The 17,350-nt window shown below is 38.7% G+C and overlaps 2 protein-coding genes across 2 annotated transcripts in view; both read right to left on the bottom strand.

The window, feature by feature from the left end:
* Positions 1 to 2,527, bottom strand: part of slc1a2b (solute carrier family 1 member 2b) — a 45,398-nt gene extending 42,871 nt beyond the window's left edge. Inside the window, exon 1 of the mRNA XM_007228155.4 lies at positions 2,221 to 2,527. The gene's annotated coding sequence lies outside the window, so the exon portion shown is untranslated. The remainder of the gene's footprint in view (positions 1 to 2,220) is intronic.
* Positions 2,528 to 13,595: 11,068 nt separating this feature from the next.
* The window catches only part of pamr1b (peptidase domain containing associated with muscle regeneration 1b), a 43,051-nt gene continuing 39,296 nt past the window's right edge, over positions 13,596 to 17,350 (bottom strand). Inside the window, exons 12-14 of the mRNA XM_015601131.3 lie at positions 17,049 to 17,281; positions 16,239 to 16,600; positions 13,596 to 14,705 (exon numbers count right to left, since the gene is read on the bottom strand). Of these exons, the coding sequence (XP_015456617.3) occupies positions 14,145 to 14,705; positions 16,239 to 16,600; positions 17,049 to 17,281 (1,156 nt within the window). The 3' untranslated portion in view covers positions 13,596 to 14,144. The remainder of the gene's footprint in view (positions 14,706 to 16,238; positions 16,601 to 17,048; positions 17,282 to 17,350) is intronic.

Below are 17,350 nucleotides of genomic sequence, written 5' to 3'. Positions count from 1 at the left end.
TATTATTCCAAGATGACAATGTCAGGATTCATGGGGCTGGAATTGTGAAAGAGTGGTTCAGGGAGCATGAGATCATCATTTTCACACATGGATTGTTCAGATCTTAACCTCATTTAAAATCTTTGGGATGTGCTGGAGAAGACTTTGAGTAGTGGTCAGACTCTACTATCATCAATGTAAGATCTTGGTGAAAAATGAATGCAACACTGAAATGATATAAATCTTGTGACATTGCAGAAGCTTATCCAAACAAGTGAATGGGTGCTGCAATCAAAGCCTAAAGGCGGTCCAACCAAATATTAAATTGTGACCTTTTTTTTGGCCAGGCAGTGTATATATGTTTGTGTGTCTGTATAATTGCGTTTAGTTTTACCCAAGGAAAATAAACATGGACAGTCGCACAGGTGATAATAAAAACACACATGTGAGAAGTTTGGCTCAAAGGACTCCCTGCTCCCCAAACAGTGCACTCAACCGCGGATAAATTAGTAAATTAAGTTTGTTATTGTGTGTACCCTGTAGCCTCAGCTAAACTCTTGGTGTGTTTCAGACCACAGAAATATTCACCTACCGAATAAAACCGCTGCTGGAGTTTGGAGACGCTCTCGCTGCTGGTGACTGACAGTCTGGACTCAAAATAGACTCAGAATACACACACCCTGGCTGGTGTATCTAAGGTTTAAACTAACGCCACGTTCTGTCTGTGCTGTGTTTTGTGTTTCTGAAGTCTCGCGCTGAGGACGGAGCTCGTTAACGGCCGCTTCTCCCTCTCTCTCTCTCGCGCGCGCGTGGTCACCGTTCACTTGTTCACAGCTTCTTCACGCTCGCGGTCATTTACAGCCTCTCTCTCTCTCTCTCTCTCTCTCTCTCTCTCTCTCTCTCTCTCTCTCTCTCTCTCCCACACACACAAACCGTGTATAGTTAAATGCCAAGTACAAGGATTTACCTCAGACATAGGCAATACAATCCAATGGTTAGCTTAGTTAGCTAATAAGCTAGTAAGGTAATAGAACTTGGCACAGATGCTTACATATAATATTATTAGTGTATTTTTATACTAACTAACCCTGGTAGGCTACCTAACATCCCAGCTAACAATAATTCGGTCAGTAGAATGTTTTCTAAATGTTACAGTTGGTCATGGTTACTTGATATTTTTCTAATGTTTCAATTTTGTTTGTTTTTAAACGTTCTGGTACCATTGCTGCAATGTCACCTGTGCCAATGGTTTCTGTTTGTTTGTTGTTTTATTTTTGTTTTGGGAAAGAAAGCTACTTTAATGTTTTCATAATGTTAGCTGGTTGTGCAAGAAACATTCAAATAAGATTGTGATGTCAAACCCTTATTTTTTACATGTTTTCAGAATGTTTCTAGAACATTATTTCAGTAATGTTACAGGCTAACATTCCTGGAACTTTTTAAAAACGTTGATAGACATTCTTATAGCTTACGTTCTCTGTTCGCTAACGTTTTTTGTCTATCTAGATAACTGCACTCTAAAAGTGGCATAGTAGCATACCTGTGGCAAAAAGTTAGCTAGCTAGGTAACCTATATAGTTAGCTAAATAAACCTACTGTTGTAAACCAAAGGTGTATTGCTGTGTGAAGACAAACAAAAAGAGAGATTTATATAGCTGGAACTCAAGTTTGTGGGGCAGAATCTTGTGCAATATTGCAAGTTAGAAAGCATACAAATGTAAAGTATAATTGCTGTCATGCAGAATCGTGGATATTCTAATCTGGCAGGTTAGTTGTGTCAAAATTTCATTATGAACTGTCCAATAGAGATGCTCTAAAATGACCTGGAAAGAATAAAAAATGAACAGTCCAATAGAGATTCTCTATAATGACTTAATTAAAAAAAAGTACTTTCCAATAGAGATTATCTAAAATTACTTTGCAGAGCTGGACATTTGGAACATTGTCAGAAAATTAACATTTCTAAAATGTTAAATTGTTGGAACCGACGTGAATATTTTAAACATTCTCAGAACATTATAAATTACATTGCAAGCATCTTGCAAACTGCAAATTTTTACACTAACTTACATTGAAAGTTAATATGGTTTTGTTAAAATGGCAGATTTAAAGATAAAAGCTAGTGTTTTTGCGTAACAGCTATGATGTATTGAACGTATGCTAACTAGATAGTAATTCTCGTGTGCATTCCCACAGATTCTTCTTGTGTGCGCGCGCATATAAACAGACAGAGAGACTCACCTCGGTTATACACCTGTTAGGAGGAAAACCGGAGGAGTCAAGTTTGGTGTTGTTTGGTGGTCGGTGGTCGGTGGTGGTCTGGGCTCTCGCATCCACTACAGTAGAGGCAGGACTGAAGATGTGCAGGAGGCGCTCAGAGCACGCGGGCCCCTGTCTCTCTCTCTCTCTGTCTGTCTTTCTCTCTGAGGTAAAAATCCGCGGAGCTCCGCTCACTCAGCAGTCCCACACTGCACGGAGTACTACTGCACCGAGGAAGTCACTCCCTCCTCTACTCCTCTCTCTCTCTCAGTGAAGACCAGCCCTCAGCGCGCGCTCCAGATCACTTTTACACACACACCCACACTCTCTCTCTTCCCCCCTCACCCTTAATCTCTCTCTCTCTCTCCTGGTAGGTCAAGCAGGGGCAGCTCACTGAAGGTTGGTCTTCATCCCGGAGACCGTATGTTTAATGGATCTGTTAGGGACAGCTATGTAAATCATCCATTTCTTTACACACGTTGCACTGCAATTTATGCAGGTTTTTAGGGGTGGGTTTATGGTTGATACCATTGTCATTAAAAGCAAGACTAGTAGCAATATAGTACTGTGCAGAGGTTTCAGGCACCTAATTGTAATATTAATAAATGAATATTAATCTCAGCAATAAGAGTAAACTAGTAACAAGTAAAATAAAATACTGATTTTATAGCAAGTAGTTGAAATCTTGTGAGAACAAAGAATGGTTCCAGATTTCTCCATCGCCACATCTTCACCTGATTTTACATCTGAAAGCACATATTTACTAAACAATGTGAAACCATATGAAAGCTATAAATGATACTAGATTTCCACGAGGAGAGCTTTGGAGATGTTCTAATGGACACAGAAGTGTAAAACCTCTACTTTGTATATGGATGTTACTTGTAATTTAAATATTAGTGTTAATATTATAAAATCGAGCAGTTCAGCTTGGTTTGATGGCTGATTCCTTGTGACCATTCACCTCAATGTGATCATCAACTTCATCCATTTCAATTTTTAAGTGATCTCTTATTTTTTCCAGAGCTGTATTTACCAAACCATGTAAAACCATATGAAAACTATAAATGATACTAGACTTCTATTATGAGAGCTTTAGTGATGTTCAAATGGACACAGTAATGTAAAACCTCTATTTTGTATATTAGTGTTACTTGTCATTTTTATTTTAGTGTTTATATTCTGGGTACTCATACTGGGTATAACATTTGCTGCCCAAAAAGGGAGATTTAAAAAGCTGATTCTCACAGATGTGCAGATAATATACACAGTAATGTATGTTCAGTAGTTGTTCATTTGACTGAATATTTTGAATGTTTTGCAATATAAATATTTTTTTCAGTAGTTAATAAACCTAATGAACGGTGTAGTTGTTTAATTTAAAAAAGCATAAGATGTTTTTACAGGAGCTTGCCGGTATGCTTGCCGGTATATGTCTAACCCAAAGCCACGACAACCCTTATTTTTGTGTAAACAGAAGCTGCTGGTCAGCACCATATCTGGACAGCTCCATTTTTAGATTGTGCAGTGATAAGCAGTGATGAAATACCTCCTGCTTTATTTGAAACAAACCTGAACAGGTAGCCAGAGATTCATTTTTTTATAATTATTTTTCCCCTTAGGCTAGGAAATAAAAGAGTGAAAGAACAAAGCAAAAACAGAGAGTGGCCATTTGCCATTAAAAGCAGAAGCATTCAGCCTGCATGACAGCTCTCGCTCTAACATCACAGCACTGGATTCAGTTAGAGAATCTCTCACCAAAAACAAATCAGCCATTTCACTGGCTTGCTGGCAGATCACAGATCATAGCGGTGGTGACGGGTAGCGTGGGATGCCTGGATATAAAGCTATGAATGCAGAGTTCATTTAGACAGTGAGATCTCTCTTTATTACATATTATTTATTACATATTATCTTTTCCTTGAGGTTTAAAGGTGCAGATTTTTTCCTTTTGATTTAAAATTATTTGATAGAACAGTTTTCCCAGGGGACTTTCAATCCCAGTGTGCATTAGAAGCTGTATATGAGTGTTGTTTGGTAAGTGCTATGCTTAGCAACTTGACTTAGCCTAGGATCCCATACAAGAGGCCCATAATATTGCAATATATTTTATACTGATACACAACAATATCAGAATCTTAGCATTAATAAGCATTAAAAGGTAAAGAATATGAAGAGTTCATTTGCAAAACAGATAAAGGTAGGTTTAAAGAATAGCATTATCTGTTGTTTGCAAGTATATATATATATATATATATATATATATATATATATATATATATATATATTTAATTATTGCCATGGGACCCAAGAATTGTTTTGACTAATAATAATCATTATCTGTTATATTATTACTATATTGTTCTATATTGTTTTACATATGGTGCAAAAAAGTTGAAACTTTAAATAAAACAATGATACCTTAGTAAAACCCAACAAACCACACAGGGTACCACAACAACCATTTGGCATTATCTGGAGATACCATAATAACTGCTTAGCAACCGCCTAGCAGCAGCAGCCTAGCAAATATTAGGAAACCTCATGGCAACCTTCCCAAAACACCATTGCAATCATTACACCACTCTAGCATCTACTCTTACCAACACCATAACAACCGCCTTGCAGCATCATTGTAACCACTGGGCATACCATTGCAAACAGCTAACAACATCATCAAAACCACATAGCAACCATCTTGCAGGAAGTAAGAAAGAATTAAGCTGCTCAACCCATTACTTTTCTAGTTTTATCTGATATGTGATGACACATTTGTTGCATTCTTTGAGAGCAGAATTAAGGTGGTGCTGTGCTAAAAACTGTGCTAAAATGTGCAATCTGCATCTTATTTCCTGTACTACATTTGTAATCAAATAAACCTTCGCAATATTCTAAATAGGTTTAAATCATCAGCAGCAACAGCATATACAGAAATGTAATTAAACAATATTGACTATCAGTGTCAGTCCAGATTTCTCAAATCCCTGACCTTAATATTTTATTAATATTTTGGAATATATTGACGCACATGTCAATATATTTCCTTTTCACATGGGATTACTTCTTTATTTATTCTACACAGTGCATTGAAGGTTGTTATTTAGAGACCCAGGAGCTCCCATGAGATATATGCAGATTTCTCTGATGGCTCAGCTGTTGGATTTGCAGGTATAGCTTGTTGTCATAACCAGGAATCAGTGTATAAGGGGATAAGGGAGTCCTCCAGTTGTACTGTATATAAAGTGGTTAGAGCTGCAGAACAATTCTTCAATTTACACAGAATTTGTGTTTTCAGCCTGAGCTCAAACACCAGCTTACATACTGTCTTAGGTAAAGGTTTAACTGCCCCAGCATTTTTTTCTAAATGTAAAATTTTAGAGCACATTTCCTTATGCTATAAATAAAAAACATAGTATTGTTAATGTTCAATTGCTTCCACATACGTACATTATATTTACTATATATTTGTTGCATGTTCAATTAAGCAAACAAACAATTTCACAAAATACAAAAACACATGTATTATATTAAAATACATGAATTTGCAAACAAATTTAAAAGTTTTTTAGCATGTCAAAACTTAGCAATTTATTGCCTGTGAAGGAAAACTGTACGATTGTTTTTTCTTGTGTACCATGCACTTGCCTAGATTCTAGGAAGTGTGCTGTACTTGACTGCTCCATCATTTTGCTTGTTAGCCTTCTGAGCTTGAAGGACTACTCATTTAGATTGCAGTTTAGCTCATGGTTATCTAAGACTAGATTCTTAGCTTGTGCAAATGTCAAGTATAGGTTTGAAGTGTTTACAGATGTTACTATGCTCAAGCAGTTCTGCTAATGAATGGTTGTTGATATTTATTATTTCTGAGTCACACCGCATCATGTTGCTCTGAAGCTCCTCCTCCAGCTGTTGCTATGCTGTTTCTTTCTGCTACACAATCATTTTGTGTGTTATGATGTTAACAGGGTTGTACGTACATGCACATGTTGCTAAAGTCTTATTGGAGTACAATCTAAATACTAGGTACAAGATGTGACCAGATGTATCTGTGAATTAAATTTCAGAAGAACTTTTTAATAGCAATTTAATTGATTGAATTGAATTTATTTGAATAAAAGCTTAGATGCTGAGATTATCTTGATTCCACCAAGCTAGTAAAGCTGGGTGACATGAAAATGAAGGCCAATCACGCCTGTTTGACGACCTGATGAGGCTCGGCATGCACTCCCTTTGACTTATTGACCAATGTTTTCCTTGCTTATCACCCCTAGCATACAATTCCCCAGAGTGTGAGAGAAAGCAGGAGATTTGGTGGTAATAAATGGCGTCTTGGCTGTGGCGTAATGAGATGGGGGTCAGTCCTCTGTTGCTGCCCTTTGAGGGGTAATCAAGAAAGCAGCAGCTTCACTCCAAACGTGTTAAAGCCTAATAAAGTAACAGTGCCCATGACCTCTCCAGGGAGTAACACTGCAGCTACGGGGGGGAGGGCAACAGGCACTGAGATTGAGCCATCACCTCAAGCCTTAGATTACAGGAGAGGGGAAAATAACTGTTTGCCATAATGGTTGGTCCTGGTCCCTCATAAATGCCTGGAAGATATATCCATTTTGAGTCTAGAGTACAGCAGTTTGTAATTACATCTTACATTAAGGCACATTTATTGATTTTACATTCACTGAAAATTACTAATGCAGTGTAAATAAAAAGGTGTAAAGAAATAGACACTAAGTAGCATATGCGTTTGATTCCATGTTAAAACCTCTGGGGTTCAGCATGTCAGTCATGGGTCCTAAAGCATGGCATTTTTCTTGGAAATCAGATTCAGCTGTGGTTGCTAACCTCGCAATCCATAACATGCTGCCGTGAACTGTAGCAGGGAAATATAAGGGGCTCTATAAATCATGTCGCTCTGCTCGCCCATTAAGTCCCCATCAGCAAGCTGTGTGTAAGGTAGAAAATTTACACTCACACTCGAACATGCACACCTATACATGTACATACACTGTGCTAAAAATAAAGCAGAGATGAATGTTTATGAAAAAGCCCTTTTTAGAGCCCTAAAAAAGAACCTTCTTTTAATGTAAAGCTTTTTAACAGTTAGCATATTCAAGATTAAAAGGTAAAAAAAAATATATATATATAATACAAAAAAAATTATTGTTTTTATGCAAGCAAATGTGCTTCTTTTGCAGAGGTCTTTAAATCAGCACTTTAAACCTGTATAAACTTGACATTAGCATACATTTTGATGGTGATCCGATCACAGTAGTATTTCACTGCATTAAAAAAAAGGTATAAACTCCCCCAATAAATATTAGAATTATGTTTTGATAAATCATTCAAACCACATTTAGAGACCTTACCATTTCTGTGATTAGATTCCGTCAGGCAAGCAGAATTGCATGTGTTCAAATGAAATGTTAAAATGAGTATTTATCACTGTGGACCTTGGCTTCTTATGTGTGCATGCATGAGTGATTGAGCTTGTTTACTTGTAGATGAGCATTACAGCATTACAGAAGGCATATTCTTTGCAGATTAAAAAGTCTCTCTCATTTTTTGATAGACCCACTACTGAAATGTGAGAGTTATAGAATGATAAGGTTATAGAACCTCCTCCACTGTTACTCTAAATTGTTCACAGTCTCCTGAAGCAGGACAGTTTGGGTGAGACACCATTGTTTACGTGAAGTAAAACAGAAAGAATGCATGCACTGGAGTCCTTTTTTTGTAGAAAAGTAAAATCAGGTTTTATCTGGTCATGATAAAATTATGGTGTTAATGCCAGATGCTAAAAGGCTACTTAAAAACAGTTATAAACGGTGTAATCCTTGATATATGACAATTAATTCCATTATCTGTTCTCTTATGATCCAACAAGCACAAAGTGATGGACTGGAAAATATTTTCAAGGTAAAAATTTTAAGACCGTTGCTCTATAACATTGATCAAAGAATCGATGCCATTGTAAACAGTGGATGCAATGGATGTGAAAATGCATGTTTTGGTTTCAGAATACAGCATTAAATTCATAACCTTTGAAGTTTGCTGTGTGGAAAACACAACGTCCGAAGGATGTTTTTTTTTACTGGTTATAGTAATATATATGCTAACATTTTTGTGAATAAAACATATTTCCATATATGGTCACTTGCTACGATTAAAATGAGGCCGTTCTCAGAGTGCCCCTAAGCCATCCATTGGCATGTGATTGCATAATGAAAGGAAGTGAGCACAAGACAGGCTGGAAGGTAAAAAAAAATGCTAATGAGGTTTCCCTGGAAACAGCAGACTGGCGAGTATAGACCCTCCCCCTCTCACAGTGACACTGTAAAGCTTTCCGTCCCTTCGGCTCCTTTCTGCTTGAGACTGACTGGTTTTATTGTGAAGAATTTGGGTGTTAATATGCAAATACATTCCTTAAAGCAACTTAGTGGCCTTTTCCCTTTATCTGCTGGCATGTGCGCGTATGCTGTTTGTGACATCGTCGGGTTCACCGGCTCCCATAAGAGGATCAGCTTGGACAGTGCGGGTTTATGTTGCACCCAGGTGAAGAGAATGTCTCTTGTTTCTCCTGTGAGAATCCTACAGTCCGTACGCTTCCTATTCTCAGTGCGCTTGCTTTCAGCAAATGACAAGGTCAACTGCTAGCTCTCAACCAATCAAGTGTTTGAGAAGTTAGGTTCTGACCAATCGCCGACCATGCCCTATGAGCTAAAGGAGCATGAGAAGAAGCCGTGTTCCAACTGCACTGGAAAATCCCTCTCTGTTTCTCACTTCCTCTGGGAAGTTGAACAATTCTGTAGAATTTCTAGTAAAATAAAGAGGTAGCACAACAACAGCCCTTTCATAAACACGGTTCTTGCTGGAGGGGGGCGACGGCTCCCAAGTGAAATTACCTTCAAGAGCACATCTTTCGCACAAGCTGAAGTCTTTTATTGTAGACGGATGGGAAAATCTCTCTAACCAAATGCCCATGAGGACTTTGCCTGCATATTAACTAGAGCATGGACATGCTCGGACAAATGCTAGATGCCGAGAATCATACATCACTATGTGTGTGTTTGTGTGTGTGTGTGCGTTCTATGGATGGGGGAAGGGTGTGTGCCCCAGAGAAGTGAACTGACAAGGGGCCCCATCCCAGGCTCACATATACACACAAAGCGTCATCCCATGGTGAGAGCTTTTCATCTCTGTGAGCATCTTTCCGGAGCAGGGTTCACTACAGTTGAAGCTAATCCTTCACCACCTGAGGTTGAGGTTCTCATTTATGTATACAGTATCTCACAAGTGTGAGTACACCCCTGACATTTTGGTAAATATTTTATTATAGCTTTTAAAATGGCATAACACTGAAGATATGACATGTTGGTACAATAAAAAAATACTTAATAAACAGCTTTTATAATTTGCTGTGCCCTTAAAATAACTCAACACACAAAAATGAGAACAACCTTAATTAAAAATGGCCAAATTGTGCCCAATTAGCCATTTTCCCATCTTTGTGTCACGTGACTCGTTAGTATTAGAAGGTCTCAGGTGTAAATGAGGAGCAGGTGTGTTAAATTACACATTTTGGATACAGTTCCCTCATACTGGCCACTGGATATTCAACACTGTACTTCATAGCAACAAGATGTGTGAAACAGAATTGTTGATCTCCACAAAGATGCTAGTTTGGGAAGATAGCTAACACCCTAAAACTGAAACACAGCATGATGGCCAAGGTCTCACAGCAGTTTTCCATGACGGGTTCCACAGAGTCGACCAAAGCAGTTGAGTTCACGTGTTCAATGTAATATCCACAGGTCCTAGAAAAAAGCCTCTTCTGAAGCTGTTGCACAAGAAAGCCTGCAAACAGGTTGCTGAAAACAAGCAGTCCAAGAGCATGGATTACTGAAACCATGTCTTTTGGTCTGATAGGACCAAGATATACTTGTTTGGCGATGATAACGACCCCAACACACCCCAACCTCCAAGATGACAACTGCATTCTTAAGGAAACTAAAGATAAATGTGATGGACTGGACAAGTATGTCTCTAGATCTAAAGCCAATTGAGCACTTCTGGGGCATCCAGCTGCGTGATGTTGAAAGAGGATTCCCGAAATATTGAGACTTAGGGCACAATTTGGCCATTTTCACTGGGATGTACTCATAACTAAATATAAGTGTTACATCTATTACAGCTCGTAATGTTGAGGATCCAGTGTTTCCATTTATTTCTGCTATTAATGCTATTAACAGTGTAGACCCAGAATTCCAAATTTGGGAATAACAACATTCTGTTGAATAACAAATGGTAACACAATTCTGTAATCTTTGCTGTAAAATATGTACTGTATGACTGCATTTCTGTAACAGCTGCTCAATTCTGTGGAGAATAGTAACAATACAAAAAGATATTTCATCAAACTGCATTATTATCTTGAATGTAATTCTTAAAACTTTTTACTTTCATTATTATTTTACAATACTTCAAATATCTGTTGGAGTGCAAGATCATGTCACAACACTCCTGGAACATAGAGGGTTAAAGGCTTTGCTTAAAGGTCAATCAGTGGCAGCTTAGCAGATGCAGATTCAAACACAGCCCTGTGATCAATAAACTGCACGGCTAAATGTTCATTGCAGGACAATCATCTTGGAAATGTGAGTTTACCTCATTTTAGTAGCTAGTACTAGTATTTATCATTGAATTCAAGAATAAGATAGTAAGTTAACAGCCTTTTTTAACATTATGATTATCTTATTATAAAAGGCAGCTTTTTATTATGTATTAAATGCATTGTGATGAAGGAGTTGTGTGGTATGGCGCTGGTGTGGCAGTTGTTGATGGAAATTCCGCATAATTAATTTATTAATTCAACACAAATCAGAGTTTCTCGGTTTTGGTTTTCTCTCAGTCAGCAAAGAGATAGTGTTAAAACATGTCGAACACTGTCAAGTCCTGATTTGCTCCCAGAGTGTTAGGTGATTATCTCTACTCTTCACATGCTGTGTAGCCCTGGAGGGGTGTGTTTAAGTGGTCTGTAGCAGCAAAGGACTCTGGGATAGACTTAAAAATGTGTGCTGCATGAAAGTATATATGTAGATGCCACAGTTAACCACTTTCTTCCCCCACAGTAACCATTTGTAAGATACAGCTCAGGAAAAAAAAGAGAGCACTTAAAAATAATGAGTTTTTGTTTTATTTTACAAAATTGAAAACCTCTGGAATATAATCAGAAGGAAGATGGATGATCCCAAGCTATCAAACCAAGCTGAACTGCTTGATTTTTTGCACCAGGAGTGGCATAAAGTGACATAAAAGCAGTGTGTAAGACTGGTGGAGGAGAACATGCCAAGATGCATGAAAACTGTGATTAAAACCAGGGTTATTCCACCAAATATTGATTTCTGAACTCTTAAAACTTGAATGAATATGAACTTGTTTTCTTTGCATTATTTGAGGTCTAAAAGCTCTGATTTTTTCAGTTTAGCCATTTTTCATTTTCTACAAATAAATGCTTTAAATGACAATATGTTTATTTGGGAGAAACGTTGTCCATAGTTTATAGAATAAAATAACAATGTTCATTTTACTTAAACATATACCTTTAAAAAATTAATTCCTAGGAAATGTCTTCAATATAACCACACATTTTGTCAAATGTTACTGTCATATAAACACATGTGGCACACCCTGCTGCCATTTCTTAGCCTTTTTACAGATCATTTTTGACAGTGTTCTTAATTTTGGCTGTCTGCAAAAAACCTTAAATAAAAAAAGGCAAAAAAAAATGTGAGGTGCAGTTTGGAAAGGGCACTGGGTGATGTATGGGTTTAGAGGCAGGAGGAAGAGCTGATTGGCTGAGCTGCTGTGCCTCTGATAGCAGTGAGACCCATATGGTTGGACATCAGCAGGGGGGTGGTATTATTAATTGACTGATCTGCATATTGTGATGTGTCTCTTTACCAACGTATGCGGAAACCTCATCCACACCTATAGCACAGTGAACCCTAAGAGGGCGCTACAGAGGCAAAAAAACAAACAAAAAAAATACCACAATTTATTTTTTTTAAAGTTAGGAAGTGTTTATAATAAATTATAAGCACTGGTATGTTTCTTTACTTCAAATGGAAACATTTCAGATATTAATGAAAAAAATTTGGTTTAGGGTTAAGATGGTTAAGATACTCCTGAATATGTCTTTTGTGCATTAATAAGTTAAAAAAAAATGTTAATATTAAATGTAAACAGTCTATAAGCTGTTCAAATTCAATCACACAAACTCAAGTTGAATTTGATTTAAGAATCATAAAACATGAAGAGTTGTCTGCAAATATATGTCATATCAAAGATCATTTCAAAATCAGTAAATATGCCTTGTCTAATAATATTCTTGCAATAATCTTAATTGAGAAAGTTTAGATCTTATATTAATCTTTATTTTTGCATTAAAAGCGATGATCAATAAAAATCTAATCAATAAAATAAAAGTGTGTCTAATTGTCTTTGGAAAAAGACGTCTTTTTTACAGTATTGTTTTAAAGACACTACACTGCACTGCTATCTGTCTACAGTGCAGCAGTATAGATATCCATTTGAGCCGCTCCTCAGCCCCTGACCTGACTGATACAACGTTACAACTGTAAGTCCTTACTGCCATCTACTGGAAGTTTAAATAATTGCAGCTCCCAGATGAAGATATTTAAAATACACAAAAAATCCAAATGTTTGTGAACACCGCCTCTAATTAGAGCCTTCAGGTACTTAGAATTGCAACCATTGCTGGCACACATACACACACAGCTTGTCTAGTCCCTGTAGAGAAGTGGTGTTAAGAGAACAGGACTCTGGAACAGATAAACATGCAGCTATTGGCACCATGACTAATGGCAGGCATGGTGCTAGAGAGTAAAAAGCCCCTCAGCATTGAGTTTTGTGGTGCTGTGTCTGGATCTGTAGTGCTCTATCCAATACTTTTGGGTTTTTTTTTGGGTGTGAGATTGGGTAAGTTGGGGTGAGGTGGGGTGGTTATCATCTAACATTCAGGTCTTACTTAAGCTCTTGTCACTTAATTTGCACAAATTCTCACAACAGTTCTCCAAAATTTAGAAGAAAGTCTTTCCTGGAGAGTAAAGACAGTTTCTCCAGGAAAAAAAAAACAGGGTAAAGTATATTTTAATACCCTTATTTTTAGAAGAAAAACATATTTAGTGGGTGTCTTTATATTTTTGTGCATATAGTGTAAGGGGCTGAATTGATCTCTACACAGTGCAGTGGTTCCAACACCGTATCATATGGTGTAAATATTGATATTTGCAAAAATTAATATTAATATGTGAACAAATAAAAAAAAATAAAAAAAACTGTAGAACACAACCACCACGTCATTTTATTTAAAAGATCATAAGCTCACAGTAATTTACACAATATATACATCCATTCAGTCATGTTTACAATTGTAGAATAATACATTACAATATATGTACATTAAAAACATTCAGAAGACCAAACGTCGCTGATATCAAATATCACAGAATGTTTGGTTTTCTGGTCAATTCTACAGCACCGATTACCTGAGGACCCGCACGTCGTTAAAGGAGGGGTCAGTGTTGGTAGAAGTTTCCCTTTCATGCTATTCTAGGGTCAGTTTTGTGGTCTCTGTATTACATATTTAAGCCAAAGATATAGCTGGGAGAAGCTGGTCCTAGCTCAGCACAGAGTAAGTTCTACCTGGATTAGGGTTCATGCCCTTTCTAACTACTGCCGTCTTCTCGTAGCAGGGCACTGCACAGTCCAGTGTTAGTTTAGCCTTAACGTAAGCAACATACTTAGCTTCTAAGTATTATGAAGGCAGAAAGGAGGAGCATACGTGAGGTATGGGAGTGGAGGAGGAAGTAAACCGCACAGACCTCTCTTTATTTCATATTCCCGTCTAAAAAGTCGATGAAGTTGGCGATGTGCGTGTAGACGGTATAGAGTTCTGGGTTGCAGTCCAGTGAGTCGTACCCAAAACTGACCAGTCCCAGAAGCTTCCACTCTTGTGTGGGGTTTGGTTTGAGTGAGGAGGTGGGGTCAGGAATTGTAGAGGGTGGAAGGATAAGGACCCCTCCTGTCTCAGCTGGGCAAATGTTGGAAGAACTGGCGCCGGCACCCTGGCGCCCGCAGAGCATGTTCTCCGTCACGCTGATGGGAACGCCATATTGGGCGTACTGCTGCTCACAGTGAACTACATCACCCAGCATCACTGTGCCCACGCGGGCCCGCTCACTGTCCCTAGCCCTGGGGTCTGGGATCAGGGACCAGCCTGTCACCATGCCCCGAATAGAAAGAGAGTTCTCTCCAGCATCCTGTGCATCTGGGAGGCAAATGGGCAGCACATGTTCACCGATACGAGCTTTGTCCAGCAGCTTTAGTATCGCCAGGTCAGAGTCCAGAACCAGTGGGTCGTAGTTAGGGTGCACTGTGATGGAAGATATCTGGTCAATCAAGAGAAGAAATACAGAGTTAGAAAAGAACACATTGGGGAAAAGAACTGAATAAATATGTGATATTGATGTTTGTATAGTTTAGTATGTCTACTCTCTATTATTTCAATAAAGTCTAACAAGCAAATAGGCAATAGAGCGGATTGGGCAGATTCAAACCTGCAATTTTTTGTTCTGTTTAAATAGACTCTGGTTTATTTTCACCCTTGGTGCGATTTGTTTGGGCAGGTGTGATTACAGTAGTTTCAACCACCAAGACCCTTGAAATAAGGTGGAGAACACGCGAACAGTTGTGCGATCAATGTGATCTGACCTCCATCTGAACCAAATATCAGGTATACTAAATGCCAAAACATGTGTAGTTTACCATGGTATGTTACCCAAATAATAATTACTACAGCTATTAAAAAAGGCTGTGTCTGCTTTATGTACAAATTCTGTGTCTGCTTTATTTAGTCTGGAATACAAAACAATCTTCCTGTATTTACTTTTTTGGCCCCACTCAAGACAGGTCTGACCAATGTGCTGGGCGGCGCGGTGGCTTAGTGGTTAGCACGTTCGCCTCCTAGCACTGAGGTCTTGGGTTCAAGTCCCTATCTGGGTGGAGTTTCCACGTTCTCGCTGTGTCTGTGTGGGTCTCCTCCAGGGGACACTGGTCTCCTCCCACAGTCCAGAAACATGGAGATCTGGTAAATCGAATACTCTAAATTGCCCAGAAAAATTTAATAATGGTGTGTATGTGTGGTATGTATGTAATCAGTTTGTGTGTGTAAATGTATTGGCGTAAATTGGGTACATGCTGTAGTGCCCAATGCAGTCCACCAGGTGGACGGTTGTTTCCGGTTAAGAGTACGCTGTGTGCTGTTGGCTGCCGCTTCTCACCGGTGTGTGGATGAGTGCTGAGTATAACTAAGTATAGTTGTGTGTAAAATGTGTAAATTCTAAAGCGTCTTTTGGGTTTCTAGAAAGGCGCTATATAAGTGTACATTCATTCAATCATTTATTTTTATGCTGTCTGTCAGATTTCCAATTTGCATTTTTTTTAAAGCAAATTAGTGTTGATTGAAAATGAAATTGTAAGTGAATGCAAAAATAATGGATGAGTTACTTTTAGACTGTAGGAAATGACCATGTATATTGATATTGGGTGAATATTAATTCTGGTGATACATTTTTTGGAAGGGATCAAGTTAAATATTTTCCACATTTTATATTTTATGATAATGGCTTATTAAATTAGCTATTGTCTGTCTGTAGAAAAAAACACTCTTTAATCATGTGAATATGAGTGAGTGTGCTACTGTATATTACTGTACAATAAATGATGGTCATAATGATATTTGGTTGTGATTTGGTTTTAGAAATTTAGAAACCTTTAGGAAATTTAGATCATTCTTCATAAAGCCTTTTTAACTCCCTAAGCACTAGTATTTCCAGTTGTCTGACCCAACAAATGCCTCAGCTATTCATAACACAGATGCTCATCGACTGCTACTGGCCCCTTATCTCTAACGTGGTCCTCACCCTGAGTCGCTGAAGGCCCTTGGTCTCTCGCGAGTCACTGCGGTACTGCTTTCCCAGCACCACTCGGACTTTGGCAGTGTCTAGCGGGTAGAGTTTCCCCAACTCGGTCACACAGTGGGCAGCGACCACCACGCTGCGTTGGTTGACCAGAGCTCCGCTACACACCAGCTGCCAGGTGTCTGCAGCCATGCTCCCATCATCCTCCAGCAGTGCCGAACCTTTGCCTTTCCCTTCAGCCAAGGTAGCAGCCTTCCCCAGCTTTCCCCCGCCGTTCTGCCCAGACAGGCGGTAGATGGCGGCGAGCCACGGCCAATGAGAGTCCACCGGATGCTGTGGGTCAAAGTTTGGCAGCTTGCCACACACTGGCATACAAAGAACGAGAGAAAGAGAGACAGAGAAAAGGAAAAAGACATATGGTGAGGACAAGGGGAGGTAGAACTTGGCACAGACTGATAATGCTAAGCACAACAGTGAATGTGCCAATTTGCTTTATGCGTGCCTCTAAGTTAAAGTGCCTCTGTTTGTTTGTCTTTTCTCTTGTGCTTTCCCAAAAGTGTGGGCTGCACTGAATGGAATGTGATAGATGGGTGTGTGTCAAGCTTTGATTTCACATAACATTCTCACATGGATACAAAATCCCACTCATCATTAGTTTTTCCGTTCCACAAACAAAACCCTTCTTCTTTGGTATGTAGGTGTGTTGTCTCACCTCTACTGAGCCACATATGAAATATGTTTAAATTACAATCAAAGTACAAGTTCAGTCACAGACATGTTTCATTTCATTATAGAAATCTCTGGTGCCCTCACCTGGTGAGCAGGAGACATGACGGCCGCTCCACTTGCCCGTTTTGAGGCATGTTCTGCGGGCGCTTCCAGTGTGGTGATAGTAGGGTGATGTGCACTCGTATTCGATGTGTGTATAGAGATGGTGGAAGCCCTGGGGGAGAGGAGCTAGAGTTGGGGGGCCTTTTGTGGGGCTCACTGGACTGAAGAACTTTGTAAAGCCAGAGGAGGAATAGAATTTGTGCACTGGAGTTTTTCTGTAAGTAAAAAGAAACATGAAGTATTTATTTATAAAACATAAACTGCAGAGGTTAATATTCGGTTAA

This window comes from Astyanax mexicanus, chromosome 2 (assembly GCF_023375975.1).
Source record: "Astyanax mexicanus isolate ESR-SI-001 chromosome 2, AstMex3_surface, whole genome shotgun sequence".
In the NCBI taxonomy this organism is placed as follows: Eukaryota; Metazoa; Chordata; class Actinopteri; order Characiformes; family Acestrorhamphidae; genus Astyanax; species Astyanax mexicanus.
The sequence above is the reverse complement of the archived record's forward strand: the minus strand, read 5'-3'. Positions and strand labels throughout refer to the sequence as shown.